Source organism: Falco peregrinus, chromosome 2, assembly GCF_023634155.1.
Source record: "Falco peregrinus isolate bFalPer1 chromosome 2, bFalPer1.pri, whole genome shotgun sequence".
In the NCBI taxonomy this organism is placed as follows: domain Eukaryota; kingdom Metazoa; phylum Chordata; class Aves; order Falconiformes; family Falconidae; genus Falco; species Falco peregrinus.
The window spans coordinates 95,652,516-95,676,064 of record NC_073722.1 but is presented as its reverse complement, the minus strand read 5'-3'; the positions used below and the strand labels follow the sequence as shown (position 1 = coordinate 95,676,064).

At 42.1% G+C, this 23,549-nt stretch overlaps 1 protein-coding gene across 3 annotated transcripts in view; it reads left to right on the top strand.

The window, feature by feature from the left end:
• Nucleotides 1-23,549, top strand: part of MLXIP (MLX interacting protein) — a 53,363-nt gene that overhangs the window by 4,612 nt on the left and 25,202 nt on the right. For all 3 annotated transcript variants that reach the window (XR_008746194.1, XM_055798036.1, XM_055798035.1), the window contains exons 2-3: nucleotides 22,620-22,726; nucleotides 23,071-23,156. Coding sequence is in view for 2 of the 3 variants with exons in the window: in XM_055798036.1 (XP_055654011.1) it covers nucleotides 22,620-22,726; nucleotides 23,071-23,156 (193 nt within the window). In the remaining variant the exon portion in view is untranslated. The remainder of the gene's footprint in view (nucleotides 1-22,619; nucleotides 22,727-23,070; nucleotides 23,157-23,549) is intronic.

Sequence of the window (23,549 nt, the reverse complement as noted above, 5' to 3'; positions counted from 1 at the left end):
TAACATTGGCATAAAATACTTGTCTAAAACCTTCTGGATCCTGCTTGTTGTAAAGCTGTACAGAACAGGAGAGTGGAGCCTGGGAACTGTGATGAAGGCTACCTTTTGAAAAGCTTGCCAGGTCATTTCTAGATCTCATCTCTCCTCTTTAGCAATATGACCCTTTCACTTCATGTAGATAGAAGCCAAAAATATTCCCTTCAACAGTGGACTGACATTAGGGATCAGCTTGTTTCCAAAGCACCTTTGCCACATATTCTTTATTAAATGCAGCATGTGTTTTGGGAGGTTCTTGGCGATGGTGAGAGCAGGTTTGAGATTAAAATCTTCCAGAATTTAGTTGTACGTTTTACATGCTGCTTGTAGAAACTACTCTGATAAAACCACCTATATTCATCCTATGAATCAAGGTTAACTTGAACAGAGTTGTATTTGTGGTTAAGGGTCACTTCAAAGCAAGAGTGTGATATGAATCAGGACATTGTTACTGAGCCTCTTACCTTGCTTATGTCATATGCTTGATATAGTCACAAGCTTTTAAGCTCTATGTAAGATGCACTTTTAAATTCCACCTTGACAACCTTGAACCTCAGAGAGGTTTGCAGGAAGATTGCTGAACTGTTCTCATTTCAAATATTCATTTCCTTTGCTAAAGCAAACATTTAGTAGTGGTGATGTGAGAAGGCCTTGATGGAAATTAAGGTTTTGGTGTCTTGAGGGCTACACATGACTTAGAGGAAGAAAAGACAAATTCTGTGGACAGAGATTTAGATATAAGGACAAATTTTTTTCATTCTGCTCATGGTTTTTTGGTGGCTCTTCAGGTCACAAGCATTTAGTGGTGTGTGACCTGTGTAAGGTGTTACTACAGAGGTGTGATACATGGTAGTCACATTTTTATTAAAAAAGCACATCTTTGATAGTATCTTTTGATTTAGTATTTAATCTACATGTTTTGTTGTAGTTCTCTTGTCTTGTGTTTTCACACAGTAAACAGATGTTATTTTCTGGCTTTAATTTAACATGGATTTCATAATCATAATTTTTGATGGGTTGGTGAAATAGGGAAGAGGAGGCGAGTTTGTCCTCATATTGCAAATTCTCAGTAAGTTGTGCGTGGTTGGAGAAAAGCTTGGCTGAACTGTGAGATTTGGAATTACTTGTAGCAAAGATTTTGTGTTGCGTGATTATGATGTGCTTTCAATGAAGTCGAGTTCGATGGCAACAGAAAGTAACACTTTGATTTCCAGATCTCTCCCCCTTACCGGTTTTAATTTCTTTCTGCCGAGTGGCAAAGAGGAATTAAAGCCAAGAAACCCGAAATTCAGGTCTTAGCTTTACTCATGTTTTTCCACATGCTCCTTTATGCTCCTTTAGTAGGTCAGTGAATCATTCTTGTTTGTTACTCTCCTGGCGGGGGGGGGGGAATCCATTCTTTTGGAAGGCAGAGTTGATAAGCAGCTGTTCAAGTGTCCTCTGTGTCCTTAAGCTATGATTAGTCTTAATCAAACAAAGGGGTATCTAGCGATACAGCAAGCTGGAAAGTGGTGGGGAGGAATAAAGGGAGCTTTGTAGACATACTGTGCTGATAGCCAGGCATTTCAGAGATGTTGGAGAGGCGTTTTAAATTTGCACAGAAATTGCCAGGCTTGAAGTAGAGAGTGAACTCTCCAAGTTCTTGTGTGCAAGTGGAATTTTTCCCCCTAATAACAGTACTTGGAGATCTGTTGCAAAGAAGGAAGAGTTGAGAGGGCAAGGAGTGAGGCCAGAAGCTCACTGGAATTTGGAATAAAATAAGGGGATCTTTGAGGAATGCATTGAATGATTTAGAAGGGCCAAGATAAAGCCACATGGTGGGCTGGATGATGTTGATAGAGGAGGGATGGAAACAGGAAGATGAAGAAGATACTGTGAATTTCAGTTCAAACAAATGACCTTTCAGCTGCCTGGGTGGGTTTGAGTCTGGGTCACTAACTTGCTGGGCACGTGTGAGCGAGGAAGTGTTCAGCAGCAGGGCTGGATGGAGTGGCAGCAAGGAAAGGGGAGTCTCTGAGAATGATAGGGACATTGTGGAGAAGAAAAGAGATTGGAGCTGTACTTGGAGGAGATCTGATCAAAAGGACAAAGGTGAATGGATAATGATGAGTTGGGGAGGAAAGAGGGTGCAGGTGTAGTGCTGTTCAAGGCATGAGAAATAGGTATGAAAGGGAAGATGGTCTGGAAAGTAAGGGTAGGTGGTTGAAGATGTGGCTGGAGATGAAGTCCAGTGTTTCTTCATCACTCCAGTATTTCTTCCTCGCACTTTGACTTGTGATGGGAGAGTTAGATTGGAAGATAGATAGAAGAATTCATGAGGGTGTCCCTGATAAAGGGAGAGAGTGAGCGAGATGGACCCAGATACGGAACTCATGGATGATCGTGCTGTAAAATGGGGGCAGGAGAGCTGGGGATCCTGGTTAGGCTCCTCTAATGCTGCCTTGCTTCCTTTTGCTGTCAGAGAGGAAGGTTTGTCTTTTTAAAATAAAACAATGGAAAAAAACCTTGACCAGTTTAGAAACTTGGACCAGTTTGGGTTTAATCTGGTATTTAATTTTTAATTAACAGACTCCAGGCTATATGCTTGCTACTTCCTTTCCTTTGTATGCAGAAATTAATTACATTTACAGTTTTCCTCATCTGTCCTTTGATATTTTGTCATCACTGGCACAAGCAGTTTCTTTAAAGACAAAACTTCTAAGCTACTTCTGAGGAAAAAGACGACCTTTCTAAACTCTTTGATGGCTATAGAAATATTTTACAGCTTTCATACAATTTTCCTTTCACTCTGGAAAGGAAACCTTTACCATGTCTATAAAACAATTATGAAGATGATTAGGAAAAGTACTTGTTTCAGTTGCCTCCAAAGAAAATAGAGGCGGTTCTTTGACAGTGATGGAAAAACGTGAATCTGATTGTTTTTAATGCAAGCTAGAGTTACACTATTGTCACAAGTTTCTGAAGCAGGAAGGCTTGAAACATGGCGTTAGGAAAAGCTAGGTTTTCCAGAAATGGCTTCTAATAGTTTTACTACTAGAATAGAAATTCTAAACATGGTCTTTTCAAAATAATTTTTTGTTTGTTTGCTCAAATGGGAGTTGGAAGGTCATTTTTGATTGTTTGTTTTGAACATAAAACATGCTGACTTGGTGCCATTCATAATATAATTAATATAGACATCTCTTTGTAAGTGAAGCAGTAATCGCCATCGGAAATGTTCTAGTGTGCGTTTGCCACAGCTTATTTGCTTTGTGACACAAGCACAAAGCTTTTCGCTAGCCCTTAGTTCCTTGGCTTGTTGATCTTAGATAAATCAGTTAACTGCTTTTTCCTCCCTTTCTCCCCTCGAAAAATGACCAAAACAGTCTCAACACTTCAGAGACCCAGATGTGTGTATTGGTCTTTTTGAACGGGGGAAACAAAGGCATTAAGTTCAGAACTGAGGTAGTGTAGGAGCCTAAAGGGAAGCCTTACCACAGATGACACTTTAGCTACAATATAAATAATAAAGGAAAGGAGACAAATGCAAGATTTAGGATGGGAAGAGGAAGAAGATATGCCAGCTTACTGACACCTGTTAGAAAAGCTACTGGCCGTTGTAACTGATGAGGAACCATACAGATGCAAATTACAGGGTAATAAAGCCCAGGCTGGTACTTTTAATGGTAATCGTAATGCTTCTGGAAGGCAGTGTGCTGCTGACTGCCTTTGGCATTCACTGAACTGCCTGTGAAAAGCACCTGCTTCTGCCGTGACTGGTAGTTGTGGTTCTGAGAAGCATCATCACTCTCCTCATGCCGTCACCAAGGAAGCCTGAGTATCTGGAGCATCAGCTCAGGATTGCCGAGCCTGTTGCTGATGGTGGCCTTCTGGAGAATCTAGAAAACCCTCCTGCTTTTAGAACCCTGGGAGCTATATTATTCATAGAGGAATCTGGATTTTTCATCTGTGGAGAGTTGTTTTGTTGGGCTTGGAAGTCTAAATGGCCTCAGCTTCCCTGAACTGTCAAATGCTTAATTGCCGCATGAGATGTGGCTCCTTTCTGCAGGAGAGATCTGTTCAGAAGGCGAGTGTGACACTCCAGTTAGCTGAAGGATGTGCCTGGTAGGGACCCATCTTTACCCTGCCAGCATGACTGATGAGGGCTCCTCGTCTGCGTTTTTTCCCCTTGGCCTGATGCGCTGCAGTTGCTGCCTCACTGTGTGAAATGCAGTGTTGGACTGAGCAGGTGTTTCTCTACTCCGGCTCCTGTGGGTTATCCTACTGTAGTTCTCATACTTGTGACAATCTCTTCTAGGTCTGTTACAGACTTAATGCCCCTGAGGAGCAGTGTTAAAGGAAAGCCTGGATGACACCTTGGCTGGTCTGTTGTGGTGTAAATGGCTGGCTGCAGGGTAATCCCCATTCCCTCTCTATTAAGCATATTTCAGTTTGTGCCTTAAGCTCAGCAACAGTTACCTTTGTGAGACACCACTATTTTTAAAGTCAGGCTGTACAGCTGTGCTGTCAGATGACTAATAGAAAATGGGAGGGGAGGGGACTGTAGCAAGCCATCTAAGCCCAAGGCACAGTGAAATGATTCCTTCCCTTGGTCAGTTATCAGCCCGTGGCCACAGGTACAGAGCCCAGGGTGCTGCAAGTGGCTCTCGGAGCCGCTTTGTCTCTTTTGAAACTAAAACAAAAGGTGACAGGCCAGATGGGAAGGGCCTGCAGGCCACCACTGGGATTATCATATGGCAGAGTATTAGTGAAAGAATCTAGTTCTCTTTAATTAGCGATATGTAAGTGTGTTTTGGCCAGACCACTGCTGACCTACAGATAACCCTTTTGACATGACACATTTTGTGACATACCATGATGCTAGGAAAGGAGCTCAGTTGTTTAAGTAGCTAAGCATGCTACTTAATGAATAGGACACTTTATTTTTTTTCTTCTAAAAAGCAGAGCAAAAATTTAATAACTTGTTAAATTTTAATGACTTGTTAGACAGCTTTTTGATCCTTGGTTTTGTGTTCACAGTACATTACAACAGTAACACACAGTTAGAGACTCTGCTCTACTTCTAGTTTAGCTGATGGTGTAGCGCAAGGAAGCAGTGGATGCTGCAGTCCTTTTTGCTATATGTAATGCCTTTTCTTACTTGAATTTTTTGTGTGTGGAAATATCTTGCTACATACAGGGAGAAATACTTTTTTTTTTATATAGTGGGAGATTTCTGGATTTCCAGAGGCATCTTTATTGCTCTATATCACACCAAAGCAAGCAGAGGATATCTTTATGGGTAGAGTACATATGTGGTGTTTGTGTTTCTCTTCAATTGCAGATTAACAATATTTCCCTATGCATTCTCCCTGTGATTTGGGAATCAAAGGACAGAATTTTCAGGGGACGGTTCAGAGCAGAAACAGAAGACCTGAGATTGTTTTCAGCTGAAGGAGCAAAGGAAGAAAGCTTGGAGATCTACCCCCTTTAGTGCATGAAGAGTTGGTCTTCTGCAGGAGCATGAAAAGCTTCTTCCATCTCAGCTGGGAGACAAAAGGGTAGTCTTGTCTTTGCTGGTGTTAGGTGGGGTTTACTTGTACTAGGGTTGGCTTGTGAATAAGAACAAGGATTGAAGAGTTGAGTCTTAAGGAGGGTGACCGAGGGAGTAAGAAGATCCAGATAGCCTCGCTGTTGTGTAATAGGTTTGCCCTTCTTGCGAAAGAGGATTGCCACTGCTGGTTTTGGAAGTGAGACAGCACCTGCATTGCTTATACTTGGGGTCTTGCAAATCTGGGGGGAAGGTGGCAGCTTGCAAGCCTGCTTTGGTCTGAAGCCTCTGTGTGGCATACGTGTGGCCCTCTGCACTGCTTGCCTCCTATGCCCTATGTACCCTGCTGTTCTAAAAGTGTCCTGCTTATGTGGCTGCTTCAGAGGTAGCTGTGTCAAGAGCTTGTGTTGAACACCAGCACCTTACTGCCTTTAGAATAGCCTTGATAGATACGGGAACTTGGTCCTGGGGCTGTGTCCTGCCAGGCTGGGTGCAAGAGGTGTACGAGACTGTTCTGTCCTGAAGAGTTTGTGTTGCTTCTTGTACTACTGCCTAGAACAGATCTGCAGAAGCGTACATAAACAGGATGAGGCCTCATCTTTTCACTGATCGTTCCAACAGTGAAGCCTGTTTGTCCTCATATGTCAGCAGGAGATTTTCTTAAGTGATATGTCTGTGTAACAAGACCCAAGCAAACATCGTAGAGGCATGAAGGACACTTTTGCTCCTGGAATCTGTCAAGTTCATTGTTTTCAGAACTCCCTAGCCTGGGATGTTTACTTGAAATCCTGGCCTCCATTTCCCTTTGTGGCGTTGTTTACTTTCCCTTCCCTCAAGGTCCCATAGTAATGGGTGCTCTGCCTGCAGCAGTTCAAGGGCACGTCAGCTGAAGTGACCTTGGCCAGCATGGCTATGAGACTTCTAGCAGGGCTGCAGCAAATGCGGCAGATCTTCTCTCCAACAGCCAGACCACTTCACCAGCCCATGTGAGCTAGTTGTCCAAAACATTTGTCTTGTCTGCATTGCCCTGTCTGTGCCAGGGGCTTCATCGCCTTGGCAGCAAAATTCTAGTGTAGGGCAAGGGTTAGACTCAGACCATCAAACCAGGAGTAATGACAGAGCCCAGGCCTGAGCGATGGTGGTGGTATTGTATCTTTGGAGCAGCTGAAATGAAGTGTCATTGGGGTTTCACAATAGACCTAAAAATAACTGAGGCCCACTGCATTTAGTTACTGTCTTGCAACTGTACATTCATGTCAATATACGTGTGAGCCATGACAGGCTGTTCTGCTATATTTGTCTTGCTGCATCTTGCATCCAGATTTTAGGCTGCTGCGAAATCTATTCCTTGTCTTCACTATTGACAGCATTCCCAAAGGGATAGGAACCAAATGGAGCGTGAATTGTGGAAGAGCTTTTCAGTTCTTTGTGATTCTTCTTTGAAGTCTGTGACTGCTCTCCCTTATCTTCTTATTACGCAGATTTTTGCTTTTGGTGCTATGACACTTGGTCTAGCCTGTTAGTAATTGAAAACTATTACTTTGCAGTATGTCAGAGGCAGAAGTGATCAAGAAAGTAAGAAAAGGAAAGGCATGCACTTAAAAAGGACAAAAAAAAAAGTTTAAAAGGAAATGCCTGGCAGCTGTTACAGACGTGCCAGTGGACGATCTTGTTGCACTAATGGATGTGGATATTACCTGCTGCCACCTTTACCAGAGCAAAGAATGATTTGTTATTTTCTAGGATGGTTGGTCTTTGCTCATTCTGATGAGTTTCTGAATCCTTGTGTAGAAGCTGTAGCTGTGTGGGTAAGATTATCCATGGCAAGTCAAGCTCTGCTAATAATACTTACAGTGACAACTGCCTGCATCAGGAGAACTTGGGGTGCTTGAGTGAGGGGCAACACAATGAAGTCCTAGTTCTGAGAAGCTGTGTTGTGGATTCAGGAATGGGCTCTGAAATTTGCTTGTCTGCAGCATGTAATGGTCTGGATGTTACATGTCGTGCTTCTCACGTTAGCTCATTCTGTGCGCTGTCCAAAGAAGGTATGAATGTTTCACTGTATATATTCAAACTCCTGCATATTAGTATCTGCACAGATACTTCAGCTTAGTCCAGCTTTCTGTTTGGTTGGTAAACATCTGTCCCTGACAGGATGGAGGTTGAGAGAATTTGAATAGAAAATATATGGTGGCATGCCAGATGTGGGAAAGCATGAAGCAGCGCAAGGGAATGAACTACTTGCTTTTGCTTTTTATAACACAGCTTTTGAGGGAGGGATTGTAGTGGGGAGGAACATGCACGTGAGGATATGAAACTTTTAGAAAGGAAGGACTAAGTCAAAGGATTTGGATATTGTTGTGAAATACTTAGATCTGCAACAGAGCCAGAGAAGTTCTTTGCATGTTGGCAGCTTATTCCAAATGAGCCTTGTGTTGGGATGGGAGAACTGACTTGATCAAAGATGCAGATATCCTCAAGGAGGAAACTGCACTTATTTCAGATAATAAGCAACCATGTTTGACACCTAAAACCTGTTGGAAATAGAAAGCAGAAATTGCAAAATAGCTGAGAGCCTGAAGTAGTCTAATCAAAAGCTGGGGCATCCCGGTTGTTGCAGTAGTCACCCTAGTGACTGTCCTCTAAAAATGTCGTTACCCCTCCCTTTTCAAAGCAGAGACCTGCCAAATCAATACATGCATTCAACTCAGGTGTGTGTGTGGGAAGTAAGTGTCTATAAACATAGCAAAAGGAGAAACAATGTAGTTCTTCCAGTTCACTTTTAGGGAATAGGTTTGTGTAACAGTTAATGTCACTTTCCTTTACAGTTGAGCGGGGCTGTAGGGGGCTGGTGGTTGGGAGCTGGAGGAAATGTCATACCAACATGCTCACCCTGGTCTCACTCTTCCCCAAGCACCTGCTTATGTCCACTGCTGGAGGAGGAGTACTGGAAAAGCTGGACATTTAGCCCAACCTCTATGGGTGTTCTTCCAGTTCTTGATAAAGCAGGCAAGGTCTGGTGCCAAGTACTAGAGTGAGCTAGACATTTTAGTATCAGCTGTGAAAAAATTCCAGGCAGCACTTCCACTGTTTGCTCTACTTTTTTTTTTCTTTTTTTTCTAAATAAGAAATTTGTCTTTTGCTTATAAAAATTACAGCTTTAGAGCATGCTTGTTTTATAGCTTTTGCTTGGTACAGAAATGTGTTTTCTTCAGCACAGCACGGGGCAGTATATATTAGCGGCATTTGATGTTTGGAAGGTGCAGATAAGCCCAGTTCGTGTTGCTGCACAGCTGCTTTCTGTGATTCCAGCCTCGTTCTGTGCTGCTGCTTTCCCTAACCAGCTGTCTGAAGGTACTGGGTATTCCGCTGTATTATGAAAGCAGAGAGCCAGTATGTTTGTGACTTGAATGACTCTGTGATCTGAGTCATATCTCCTATGACAGGGGGGTAATCTGTAATCAAACTGCATGGCAACAAGAGGCATTCCTATGTACTGGTCTGTCTCTCATGCTGTGTGAAATAGTTAACCCTTCAGAGGAACCCTGTGATTAGATTTTGCTCATTTACTTTATCAAATCAGCAAATGTTATTGAAGAGCACAGCCTAACTTGGAGACTCTGTAAGTAGATGCACAGAAATCTGCAATAAAACCCAATTCATTACTGTTTCTCATAAAGTTTTGGTCTGTGAAGGCTGTTGTTTAGGAGCCCAGCATGGATCCCATCTGTTTTCAGTACCCAGCCGTACAAGTAGAGCACTCAAATCTCCAGTAAAAATCTTAGCAGAGCTTAAGGAGCCTAAAATTTTTATTAGCAGTTTTTATTAGCACATTAGTAGGCTTGGGGTCTGACCTCTGCATGTGGTGATTATAGGCTGTGTGGATATAGCAGGCTTTTTAAAATGGGAGGATAGATCTAGGACGTTTAGAGAGATTGCTTCTCTCTGTAGCAGTAAATGTGTAAGAAGTGTTATTTACCTTTCATTTGAGCATTCGAAGGGACCCAACAGAGTGAAGGTTGAGGCTGGGTTATTGTGATTTTGGCACATGGGGAAAACATGGTTCAAAGAGGAGACCTGTGTGAGGGTCATTTAGGGATGGGGTTTTTTGGTTTGTAGAAAGATTCAGAAAAGTGCTGGTATTGCTATATGCTTTACTCAGGAAGTCACCGCTTGCTTTGGGACGTAAACCATCTCAGTCCATTTGAAAATGTGTTCTTGGAAAGGAAAGGGGATAAATCAGTCCAGTTGTGTCTTTTGACTAGTACACAGGTGAACGGCGTGGGAATTTCTGAACTGTTTTGCTGGTAGGTATTTAAGCATGGTGGCTACTGTGAGCAAAGGAATGAATTTGTAAGGTTATATTGCAATAAAACCAAGGTCTGTCTTTGACACTCACTGCATATAGTGAGGTTAAATATTCCTTTATAAAGATAACTGCTGTGCAACATGTGTCAGTGCACACATGTCAACCACCACCATGACAAAGTAACAACCTCTGCTTTTCAGCATGACTGGATCCGCTTTCCTGAGGACCAGGGCTGATCTTCCACCATCTGTGTGTGGGAACCAGGTATCTCCCATGGCCTGTCCAGTGCTAAATGGGCAGTGAGAGCCATTTGGGAAAAGTGTGGGGAGGATTGTGTGTCACGAGCATTAATATGCTCCCCCCGCCCCATGTCCCAGTTAATTAAGGAAGGATCACTCACACAGCCTTCCCTGCAGCGCTACAGACAAGTTTCCACAGCTCCTGTGTGAGCTGGCGACCCAGAGGTGAAGGTCTCTTTTTCCACTCCTCATTCTCTGAAGGCTGAACTTTTTCCTAGGAGGCTGTGGTCTTGGCCCAGTGAATCCCAGGGATTTTCACTGCTGGGCTTTGAGCTTGTGGCTGCTCCTGTAGCAGTGGCAGGAGGAGCTGCCACTTCACACTGTGTTATGTTCTGTGGGATGTTATGAACTGTGGGATCTTCCCCAAGTGAAGGGCTGGTGTTGGTGAAGGCATCATCAATGCATTTTTTTGCCCTTCTGTCCAACAAAGCTCTAAATAGAGGCTTTTCCTCTGACACGTGCATGGCCTTCTAGAAGTGTTTCTATTTATTTATTTATTTTAAGCTCCTCCCCCCCCCCCCCCCCCTCGTTCCAGTCTGGTTTATGTTAACTCTGGAAGTGGTTTTCTCCCTGTGTTATCTATCTTCGAATTTTTTTTTTTATTTTTTTAAAAAAATCTTTCACCAACCTTACTTGTAACACAGCGGTGCCTTTATTATACTCCTGTCTTTGGTGTAGTTTCTGGTTCAGCTTTTATGTAAACTTGGAATAAACTGTATGTGCAGTTGCAGCCTTGAGTCTTTAATAACTGCATTTGGTAATAAGTCTGGTGTTTTTCATGCTGCAGGGAGCTGGTTGCAGACAGCTGGTATGAAGGCTTTGTGTCACAGGGGGGAGAGGTGTGGGAGCCTCTCTTCTTTTGAAAACACTTCAGTTGCTTTTAGAGTAAGATCCCTGAAGTCTTGCAGTGTATTTATAGGCTTGTAATGTGGTGTAGAGAATGTTACGCTATCCTCTGTGGCAAAAGTGGGGGTTTCAGGTTTCTCAGCCTGTTGCGCATGGTAAACAGCTCTGGGTTCCTGTTGGTATGTGTGCTGCTCAGAGAGCTGCGCTGATCGGCCATGCTGATACGGTTTGTTTAGGTTTTTCAGAAGCTCTGTGTGTAAAAAGTCTTTGAACCATAATTTAGGTGCTTAAAACAAAGTCCCAACTCATCACGTCTTGCTCAGTTTATTAATCTAGGCTAAGGCCTTAACATTCAAAAGGATCCTGATGTGTTCGTAGCTCGCTGTACAAGAGGCCCTTGTCAACAGTTGTCCTTTTAAATGAGAAGGAAGGTGCACTGGGCAGCCATACCAGTTCCCGATCATCTGTATCGGAAAACAGCTTTTGGATGAATATTCTGATTCTGAGAAGGCTGATAGAAAGCCAGCAGCAGAGATCGAGTTTTAGGAAGAAGTGGAAAATTTCAAGAGACTGTGAAATAAGCAAGTAGGAGCACTTCCCTTCATATTGAAGCTGCTCTTAAAATGACGCTTTTTACTTCTCACCATGCATGACAGCACACAGGAAACACTTCAAAAACTACAAACCCCAAATGTATTGATCTGATGTGAACTACTTTGTTGATACATTTATTAATACGACGTGTTGCTCAGCATCATAACAGTTGATAGCAGTAGGAAAGTTCCTCTTCCTCCTTAGCAGAGGTTTCATAAGAAAAGATCGCAGTAGAACTTAACACTACTTGCAACATCACATATGTGTGTATATATATATGTTTCCTTTGCCTCACCAAAATGTTCTGACCTTTGAGCAGCAGGGAGGCAAGATGAGGAGGAGGAAGTACTGGAGAGGAGAAGGGGTGCATTGAAGTGTGGTGGCTGTTTTCTGAAAGGGAAGCATGCAGCGGGGAGGGAGCTGAACAGAAAGCTGTTGGTAAAGATGATGCAGTGAAGAAAATCTTGTAACTCACAGCTCTCACTGCTGCTGATCATGGTGTTAGTTACTGGCGCACCATTGCGAATTACAAAGTCACAACGTATATTAAAGCTAATGTTTGTCTTCAGTTCCTTTCAGGCAAAGAATAGAGCATGCGTTCCCTAAATGAAATTTCTCAAGCTGGTTGTGTTAAAAATATTTTTGACAACTTTGTGGATGATGCTGGAGACTCATCTTCGGTCAGTCTGACCCAGGGCACGACACTGACTCGGCTACATGAACCTTGCAGTCCTGGCACCAGAGCGAAGGGGAACTGGAGAGGGGATTGGATTTGGAATTTTGCATCTCTGGTAGCTTGACTTCAATTCTTGGGCTGCAGCTTGCTGGAGGAGAACAGCTGTCTGGCATTCTGTGAGCAGGTTTCATGCTTACTGCTTTGAACACAGAGATAACATGATCGTTTTGTTACAAGGGTGAGTCCTTTAAAACAGGAGGCATCAAGCTACGCTGCAGAAAACATTAAAAAGAATTGACTTCCTACCCTCTTACCCAGCACTTTCTGTAGGCAGCACTGGTAACATCTCCTGTACTTAAAGTGGCCCACAAATCCCCACTGCGTAACTGTATTTTTGATAGTTTTAACTGTTTGATCTGAACTTTCCCATGTCTGAACCTATGCTTTTTTGGATGAGAAGCTGTTCATAAGCAGTTAAAAGTGATTTGGTCTGTTCCACTAATAAAACTGGAAAAAAAATATATTGCCTAAGTTTAAAAATAAATAATCAATGTTTCAATCATTTTTAAAGGTTATATTACCCTAAGGATCAGAGCAGGGCCTTGAAATTCAGTGAGGTGGTGGCCCGTGTTCAAGTGGAGTGCGCTGTCCTGCGAAACTGTTTTTAAACTTGGTGAGATTATAATTTTCTAGGAAACTGGAGGTAGCAAGTAGTCAAAGCAGTGACTATAGAGGTGGTCAGAGCATCGGCCGGAGGTCCATCTGGCATGGTGGGAGATCAGGAAGGGGAACTGGATGCAGTTTTGCAGGCAAAGGCAGGCATGTCATCTCACACAGGCCAGATCAGAGAATTGGGTAATGAAATGTTAGTGCGTCTATGCCTCTGTTTCCTACCCGCAAAATGAGGGTGAAAGCACTGCAGAAAACTTGTGAGGAATTTGTTAAGATTAAGTGATCATCTGTAAATCAAGGTGTGAGCACCGAAAAGCTAAAAGCATGAGAGGTCGTCAATGAAAGTGCCAAATATTCAGGATGCGCTGCATGCCATTTACTCTGTGCATGGAGGCTTAGGATATGGACGGATTGCTTGATCCTCTAATAAAGGCTTTTCATAATAAAAAATGTGCAAACATACCTACATATAAATTCAGGTGCTTCCTGCCTTTTGTAGTGATATTTTTCCTTTTATGTAGGATTTAATTCAGAATTAAACATGCATTGTTGTTCACTTCAGCTGAGATTTGAACTCCCCTGTATAGAGTCTGTGCTAAATTTATACAGTGTAGGTTCAAGCCCATGCTTAAATCACTAGTTCTTACCTTAAAGGAACCACCCCCCCTTTTTTTTGTTTTTTTGGTTAATGGGTTACTTAGAAATTGTGATAATTTTCACTTTGTATGCTTTCCACGTCTACATCTAATCTTCCAGGAAAACTACAGATTGTGTCTTTTAATATTCTATACCAGAATAGAAACTTTGACTTGCAGTGTTTATTTAAACAAAAATCAGAACAATTCCCTGTGGAGTTTATTTTTTATATAGCAAGCCTCTATTACTGCAGAAGTTTGTAGCTCTCTTAATTGTAAGATTTTTAACAACTGACAGTGTTTGCAATGATGCTTTCTTCTAATGGAAGGTTTGAGGAGACCTGACATTTTTGCCCACAGTGATATCTGACCCACAGATGTGTTCCTAGCAGACCTCAGAAGTAGTTTAGAAAATACGAATTATTTAATGTTTATTTGTAAACAGACAACGCTTTTACCAGGGAGATAAAAATAGATTCTATGTTGTCTTGAATTCTGTAGCCAAGTGGGAGAAAAGTTAAGACTGCTTTCTTCTTTTTCATTGACCAAACATGAGCTGAGAAACAGCGATGCCAAATAAAATGATAATGCAGGTGCAGGTCAGCTCAGTTTTTACAGTGTTCCCTTCATACTATTTTCATACTGAGCATGTTAAAATACTTAATAAATTATTCTGTCATGCTGGTAAATTCACCAAGAGCTGGGGAATGTGTAAATTGAAATATGTAAATCTAATCCTTGCTAAAACTGACTCTTGCTGCATTTCTAGTATGGGGCGTGTGACTGGGATATGATCGGCTGGTGGTCTGTCCTTGCTTTGCCACTGACATGCTTTGTGGCCATGGGGGCTGCTTTCCGTCCTGGTATTTCAGACTTGGGCAAGTGAAAGTGGTGGTATCTTGCCTCTGGTCCTGGATCTCACAGCATTGTGGAAGTCCTGTATGTCAGTGTCTTCATTTTGGTATATCTGGTAGTTCTTTGAAGAAGCTCTTGATTTTTGGCAGTTGAAGTATATGACATTTTATGAAGTTCTAATGTTTGTAAAATTACAAAGTGTGTGACCTTTGTAGATGGGCAAACACAAGGACAGCAGGCGTCAAGGAGAGGTTTTGCCTGAGATTTAGTGGTAGACGGTGATGGTGAGGCCCATTTCTCAGCCTTTGACCGAAATATTGGTGGCATTACTTAGGAAGCTTTTTCTGGTTTCTTGTTGTTTCAGTTCTGTAGTAAAGTGAGTCAAGAAAAATGTCTGAAAAGCAGGAACATTTCTGGAAATATTCTTTGATTTCTGTGTGGAAATCAGAAACTGTCTAAATATTCTGAGTCTTTAAATGGATACTGGCTGAAGGACACTGTAGCCTCCAAGTCTCCTTGGTATTTTTACTGTTACGTTCCCCTTTGCTCTGTGATGTTTCAGGGCTTTTTACCCTTTTGTAACTTACATGAAACCTTGCTTCTCTTGAAAGCATTTCTCCAGTGGTCCTTCCCAGCTGTTGCAAGCTTTCTTCTTCATGGAGTAGACCTTGGCCATGCTAAAACTACAGCGCGAAACTCCTTTCCTTGATTGATTTAATGGTGGCATGAAAATCTGTCAGTGTAGGTGTGATAATGCTTTCAAAACACGAGTTTTTCAGCTCTTGCTTTTCTCTGGGGAGGCTGTGGTACCTTGCCTTGGCAAAGCACGGGTCTGCTGGTATAAGCCACGGTAGTGCTCAGCATGCCACAACGCTTACTGGGTCCTTTCACATGTTGCTAGTGTAGACACGGTCCTTGTCAGAGCAAGAGCCCCACACGCTGCGAACGTTCCGTTATGCAAATGAAGTTAAACTTCCAAATTTTGCTTAAAATAATGTTCAGTCTGTAAAATAAATAAATGAAGGTTTATAGTGCATTCGTTGGCAGGAATGTTTGCCTCTGGTGTACCTACTGCTCTTTTACTTTCCAGTAGACCTATACCTCAGCCTTCCCGGCTGAAATCAACCTAGATAACAGGTTCTTTGGGCATGTGTTGTGATTCCAGTTTGCCAGTGGATAACTTTGATTTTTGGGTTTTTTTTTATTTTTCTAACACTTCTTAATATGATAGAGGAAAAAATGTTTGTCCAAATGGACTAAAATTAGTATCGCTGTCCTCAAGATTGAAGTATTATTTTTAAAAGGAGATGAATCAAACAGTGGGGAGGGTTTGGTACTTAACTCCAGCACAAAGTTATTTATTGTACTTAACTCCCCCTGTCATTTGCGGAGTATGGGCAATATAACATCCCTTCACAAACCTGGAGTCTGCTGCCTTGGGAGGATTTCAGGTAAGGAGGATGAACTAGCTAACCAAGAAAATGAGCTGCCCTAATGCTTGCTTTTAGAATAAGCACTGCCTGGGATTAGTATCCTAGGGCTGCAGCTGGGATTAATTTTGTAGGTATGAATAGTAAGATGCTAAAGTGTGGCCTCCTCGCAAGTCCTACATGCACTCACTCAGTGTAGAAATGTTTGTTTCACTTGCCTGCCTCTTTGCTCCAGCACACAATGCATATAATCTGATTCTCTGAATGAACCTTTGTTTGGGGAAATACTGTTAGTTTTGGCTCTTGAAGAGCTGAGCTGACAGGCCCAACTCCCTAACAAAACAGATTGGAGATTAGAAAACAAACTAAAACCATGCCTTCAAAAAAAAAATATGCTGGGGAGAAGCCAAAAAGTTCCTTTTCTGTGTTGCTGAAAGAGCTGATCTATTTAGCTACTGTAATATCAAATCAGATTTTTTTTTCTATTGCTTAAATTAAAAGCCTTATTACCATCACCTGAAATAAAAGGAAAATTCTTAGTCCTCCTCAAAAAATGGTGTGATCATGTACAGGAAGGGATCTGGGAAGGCACAGAGGAGTTAGATTTTGAGGCAAGAGTTAACAAGGCAAAAAAGAGGTCTTTTAGCACCTGTAAGTAATACCATAAAGGGTAATGTGAATCTGTTAACTAAAAAGGAAAACAGAATTCATTTCTTTAGGTTGTTCCTGTAAACTGAATTTACAAAATGCACATTTGAAAACAAAATAATTTGCTTACAACTATAGTACACAAGATGCCTATGGTCTATATGAGAAGTGATTCCTGCAGGTCTGCAGTAGCTGCTTTTCCAGGTATCTTTGCTGTGTTTGCTGGAAATATATATTTGGGCGTCAGGGTCAGGCCTGTGGAATCCGAGCTGCAGCACTCAGAGGTTTGTTTAAATTCCATGTACGATAGATCTAGGCGAGGTGCTATCTGAGTGCAACAGGAAAAAATAACTTCTCCTGAGATAGAGAGCCAACTCTAGCCAGAAATGTTCCTTGTCCCTACATGTCAAAACAAGTGAAAGATGAGAGGGTGGAAACGAGGGTTTTATGTGCAGAGTACGGTGGTATGTCAAAAAATCTGTGTCCGGCTTCTAGTGCTATCACCCATACACTTTGTAGCTGTAATTAAGTCTCATTGTTTCCTTATTTTTAAGCAAGAGTTCATGCATTTCTTCCCTCGTAGGGCATTTTAAAGAACTCTTATTTTGTGAGTGTTAAGTTCACTGCAATTGCAAGACAGCTTGCCAGCTGAAATTCCTCGCTTGGGCAACATTTACATGTCATGGTGTGGAGAATTATTTTTTTTCTGAATGGGGGAAGGGGATTTTTCAGGTTGGTATTTACAGCAGAGTCTTCCCTATTGTCTTCTACTAGAAAAGGATTTGAAACAGAATCCTATGGTACTGTTTTGGCAGTTTCTGAGGTAGATAAAAAAATGGGGAACTGCAAGTTGAATCAGAAACAACTTAATAAAGCATTAGAGCTGTATAAAACCCCCTAAGTTCTACTGTACTGTGCTAGATAGTTTCTAATTAATCAACGTATTCAAATTCAACGTATTAAGTAGAGGTCATGTAAGCTGACCAGCCCAGGCTTCTGAGATTGTCTTGGGGGGAATTTATCTTAATATTTAAAACTCTCCTTCCTTGCCACTTCAGTGCTCTTCGTAAAAGTCGGTGTTTCTTAAAATGCAAGCATTTCTTAATGCTAATTATTAATGAAAAAAACCCCAAACTTCTGGGTTTGCACACAGATAAATGTCCACTTCTGTCTAAATGCAGAGGGTGGTTCTGTCACATGGTTTTATGCTGACCGAAGGCCATCTTAAAATCTTCTGATTTAAGGGAGGAGAACAAGGGATTCTTCTGTTGTGAGTCATCTTATATCAGAGCTCATGCTTCTACTGATATCGGCAGGAATTTTTCCATTGAGTTTATTGATGGAATGGTTTTTCGGTGTTAAGGAGAGCTACTGGTTTAAATTTTGAGTCATCCTAGAAGCTGTGAATGCTGTCTCACTTGTCCCATACCTGGTCACCCATTTGCCTTGTCCCTACTGAGTCAAAAGCATCACTATAATATCCTGTAAGATCATTCATTAACTGCTTTTCTAGATAATGTTTGTTAGCCATACACTTAAAATGCTGTTCATTGCTAATCACCAGTGGAAGGAAACCCTTTAACTTACAATCATTACAAAAAAAAGAAATCTATGGGGATGAGAATGGAAGAACCCTCCATAGATAATGTTTGCCTGTGTGTGCCTGAAATGCTTTATTTTGGGTGTTATTAACATAGAAGAAAAGATGAGATTCTCGGAGGCAAAACTTTACATAAAAATGGACATTGCCAGTGTAAAATCTGTTCTGTACTGTGTTAGAATACATGCTTTTCCCTAATTGCATTTCAGCTGATTGAAGACAAATTTTAAAATCAAACGTATTTTAGGGGATCGGGTCACGTTCTCACAATGGACATCTGTTTCTTGTACTTTGCTGCAAATCTAGTGATGTTTGAAGCTTTGTAATTGTTGTTAAAATACAGCTGCTTTCATTGGAATTTTAGAAGTTGATAGTTGTGTTACTCTGACAGATCAGTTCTGCGTTATCTGTCTTGCCTGCTTGGATCTCAGTTGTCTGAGGTAGCTCCTGAGCTGGGGAAAAATCTGTAAAAAAACCTGTGGGAATGGACTCCAGCCTCTCTTGGCATATCCAGGGCTCCTGGATGAAAGCTGCAGCGTATGGAAGTAGCAGCCTCCGTTCTCTGAAAACACTGTGACTCTTCCAAGGCACGTGAGGGCCCCTGCATCTGAGGGGAATTCCAGTTCTGTTGGCTGTTCAGCTGAAGCTTTTTTAGTTGGTTTGCTGTGATTGAATCACTTGAAGACATTTGGTCTCAGGAGGTGGAGATTTCTACATGGGAGACTGAACTGAGCTGCTGGAATGTATTGCACATTATCCACCAGATGGTTTTCAGCCAGTTTGATTTGATCTGTGTTTGATAACTATGAAGATATGACAGTCACATATTCCTCCAGCATCGCCTGTGTGAGCAGGCACATCCCGGGTAGCACAGGCTCTGCTTCTGGTGGCAGTGACTGCTGCAGAATGCGACCGAGAGCCTAATTCCCTCCGTGCTCCTCTCCCCGGGCACTGTCTTTGCAGCACCAACATGCTCTAGCTCATGCCATGGCTGGTGTGGATGCAGCTGTCCCAGCTCGTACCATGCAGTATTTGGTCCAAGCCATCCCTGGGATGCTGTCCTCCTCCCCTCTTTGGAGCCAGCCCTCCTGCAGGGTTGCAGCAGCCATGTAGAAAGAGCCGGGACCATGTGTGCACTGACGTTTTGTGCTCGCAGGTACATTGTGACCATCTAGCTGGTCGGCAAATTGCTCTGCGTTTCTTGTAGGAGTCGGTGTCCCTTCAGAGACAGGGAGCTGACAGGAGCAGCAGCCAGTGGGTGTCTCCATTTAGGTTTTTTTGTTGTTGTTTTGCAGCTTTAAAATTTGAAGATGGGTTTCAGTCAGGCAGCTGCTCTCAGTCACAGTGTTATTCAAAGTAATTGGCTTTCCATTGACGTTGGGATTTGGAATAGCATCTAAATATTGTTGTCAGCTTCATGCTGATTCCTCTCTACTGAGGTTAAAGTCATTTCACTTACAACCTCAAGCTGGACTTGTGCTTTGCTCCCATGGGAGCTAAAAATAATAATTATTTTAAGACTAGGTTCTTAATCACTTCCTTCTTTTGATGCACTACTTTTGTTTAGCATTTTGTAAGAATGTAATAGAAAATGTGTTAACTATTTGTGTTTTAATTCCACAGCAAACCAACTAAAAAAGCAAGGAGTGTACAAGAATTAATTACAGTTCCTTTCAGGTTTTTTGGTAGAAAAGCATTTGTTCTTGTTATTCTAAGTGAAGGTTATTAGAGTTTTGCTGCTTTGGCAAACCATCCAGTCACACAGAGCTGTGAAGAGATGAACATTAAGCTGACAGATTTCTTAGTCAAAGGCATGTGGGCATTTTGTCAGTGTTGGTGATGCATCAGCATGTTAATCTCCTGTCTCCAAACTGTTAATGTACACATGAAAAACAGAAGAGGTTGTGTTTTAATCTGGGCTTAGAAGGACCTGGTAAATCAAGGTACACAATGATTTTGAGGCAGAGCTGGCTGTGTGGTGATGAATACTGTGAAGATGATGAGATGGTTTGCAGAGACGGGGAAAATATTAAACAGATGGAGATCCACTGTCTGCCCTGACCCACAGCAGCTGGATAGCAGTGAGGTAAAATACTTAATTTGGAGATCTCTCCGTAAACTGCAAGTCTTGAAACTTAGAAGTGGGGGTTTGGGAGATGTATTTCAGTGGCATGTGGATGCAGTAGTGTGGAAAAAAATATTAAAAAAATCCAGAAAGGCTTTTCTAGACTTCAATGAGCGTACAGAGTGTGGTTGTACTGAGTGTCTTAGAGCTCAGCTACGGAGAATTACACAAGTACATTAATATTTTTTTTCCCTATTCCTTGCTAATAGTTCACGTGGTTTACTGTTACTTCCAGTCAGTGGAGTCGGTTGCTGCAGCAAGTCTACTTGCCTTAGAGGGAGCCCATGTTATATTTTGTGTACCAGCTTTTGTTTATTCTTTATTTCTTCTCAGGCACCGGAATTCCAAAGGCTGCAGCGGAGCCTTCTAGCATAGCCTAGTGTACACCCTGCAGGGGCAGCTGGGCCAGCACAGGACTCAGAGGCTTGTTGCTTGGCTGCTGTGCATTGTCCTCTTGGTAGAGTAGCTACCTGATCTCTACACCCACTTCCCCGTGCGTACAAAAGCGGAACAGTTTTATTTTTAAGAGGATGAGGAGAAAAAAAAAAGTATATTTTTACTGTTGGCCACCGCTCATTTGATGGTGATTTACCCTATTGCTACAAATGGCATTATACGTAGTAGTAGAATTGAAAGGGCAGAGATGGCTTTTCTTTACCTGTCACTTGGCTGAGGTTTGGCATTTACTTATCTGTCACTGTCACGGTTGTGGGAGTACCTGAGCGGTACCAGCAGTTGTGGTGCTAACAAGGGAGAAGAGTAACGACGAGCCAAATAATTGAAGAAAATGGTAGTTTAATATCCTACTATTGGTAGCTCTGGCATTCTGGCTTCTGTTGTGTAGGCTGTGAGGACTTTTTACTTGTTTATAGTATTACAAGTTTTCTTTAAGAAAGCTGCTATCAGGAGGTTTCCCAGACCAGGTGGGAAACTGGGAATCAGCAGTTCTCCAGCTTCAGGCCTCCCTCTTCGTGGCCTTGGGCAAGCCAAGGGAAGTGCCTGTTGCTTCTGTAGGATGTACTTCCTATTCTCACAGTGATTTTTAGAGCTTAAGTGTAAAACAGGGTCTTTAGAGGAAGAATAATTCAGTTCTTTGAGTTAATTTGTGCTGCATGTGTGATAGCAAATATACGGTGCCCTAGCACAGGCCAGTTCTAGTCCATCTTTCCAGTGCCACTGCAATTCATGGTACAGGTCACTCCCCACTGATCAAGTGCTTGGTGATCTTTTCTGAGAGGGCACCGTTGTTGGAGGTGACATTGCTCCTGTTGCTCATTTGTGTGCTCTTCCCTACAGAAAACCTTCACTTTTTGACCTGATGCTTGTAATGTTTCAAGATGAACCTGTTGCCTTTGCATGTGTTACTGTATCAATTGCAGTTGGTGTTGCTGGTCTGCTTCTGGTGTAGCAAGGATGGACAAACAGCATAAGGACACACAAACTTAGGAAGATGTATGGCTAAAACCACAAAAAATGAGAGAGAGAACCTGGGATAGGCACAACAATTATACTTTAATCTGTGGCTTGACATTTACTACATTATGAATATTTCCTACTTCCCCTGCTCTGTCAGTAGTATGGATTCATAAAGGTGTGTTTTAAGGGCTGGGTAGTTTGTGTTTATATAGTGCTTACTGGAGTCCCCATTACTTCTTCCTTTTTCCTTTTGTCCCCTTCCTACCTCCCAAGATTGTTCATACATAAGCCATTTCTCTTTCCAGCCTTCCCTTTCCTTGGAGAAAAATTACTATTTCTAGCCTGTTGGTGATTCTTTGTACCCAGCTGTGTTTACCAGCATTGTAGAATTGGTGGGTAACTTTTTGTCTTGGGCCAGAACTGGCAATTCAGTCTTCTTTTCCAGTGTTACCAGCCTGGAAAATCAAATGGAACTGTAGAAACAAACTTGTTGACTTTATCCAGTTCCTCAGCAAAATTTAAGCCAAAACTATATGTGGCCAAATATGCAAAAATCTTTCGGCCAGGTTTTGGGCTTGATTTTGAGCAATTTTGTTCTCAGTTGATGGAAGCTCATCAGCTGGCATTTGAGAAGGTGGGATACTGGCAAGGAGGAAAGTGTGGGTGAAATGAGTTTCAGTCCTGCTGAAGATATTTGTGAGCTCAGTTGTGACAGTTGTTAGCAGGCAGATGAGAACTTGAGTCTTGAAAACTAGACTTGTCTCTGACACCTAGGTCAGTATGCTGTGGACAGCATATAGCGAAAGTTGTCACTGGCCAAGCATAGCTCATTGCACTTTTTTTTTAAACTTCTTAGCAGTTTGGCAGTTTTAGGGGGGGTGCTTGTCTTGGAAGGAGTGGGAAGAGAAAAACTGAAAGCAGAATGATTTGTTATCTGTTTTGTTTCAGTGGAAAGCTGGTTTCACCAAAATGGAAAAATTTTAAAGGCTTGAAGCTTCAGTGGAGAGATAAAATCCGTCTCAATAACGCCATCTGGAGGGCATGGTACATGCAGTGTAAGTATTGTGCTTGGTTATGTCACTTGCTATAAAATATTTTCTGAGAGGCATACATTTAAGAAGCAAGGGAATTGAAATTACTGTCTAATGAAAAGCTCAAAAAAATCTGCTTAAGGGCCAGATGTCTCAGAGGCTGGTATGGCAGTGCCCTTGGGTCACTGCTTGCTTAAGAGGCTGCGCTGAGTGGTCCAAGCACAGCCTGAGATCTCCCCATTTCCTGCTGGTTATCTGGAGGGAGCCCTAGCTAGATTTTTTTTTTTTTTTTTTTTTTTTTGCCACTTGCCACTGAAGTGACAGAGCACTCTGTGGAGCCTGCACACAGTGTTTTGTTCTTGTTTCAGACCTGGAGAAGCGCAAGAATCCAGTGTGCCACTTTGTGACTCCGCTGGATGGCTCTGTTGATGTCGATGAACATCGTCGGCCAGAGGTATGTAAAACCTGAGGAACAGACTAATGAGCTCTAGAGTTTATAACAAGACTTTCTAGTCCGCTAGATGCGAGAGCAGCATAGCAAGTCTTTGCTCTGTTGTCTTTATTAAGAAGGAACCATTAACGTAAAGCAGGCTGAACCCATTTTTGTAAGTTTATCACATTGAGATGATCAAGGTGCAACTGGAAGGACATTTGTTATCTATGTAACTTATGCCTACGTTCTAGTTTAGTGAAACCTAAGTCATAGAAGTGCAATTTGAATGGTTAAGATTTTGACAGCCACTGCTGCCTTCTGGCTGGAGATTGCTGAAGTCAGTGGGAAAACAGTGTGACGACTGTTTTCAGGATTGCATCCAAGTGACCTTGTGAGAATTTTCTGTATTTTATT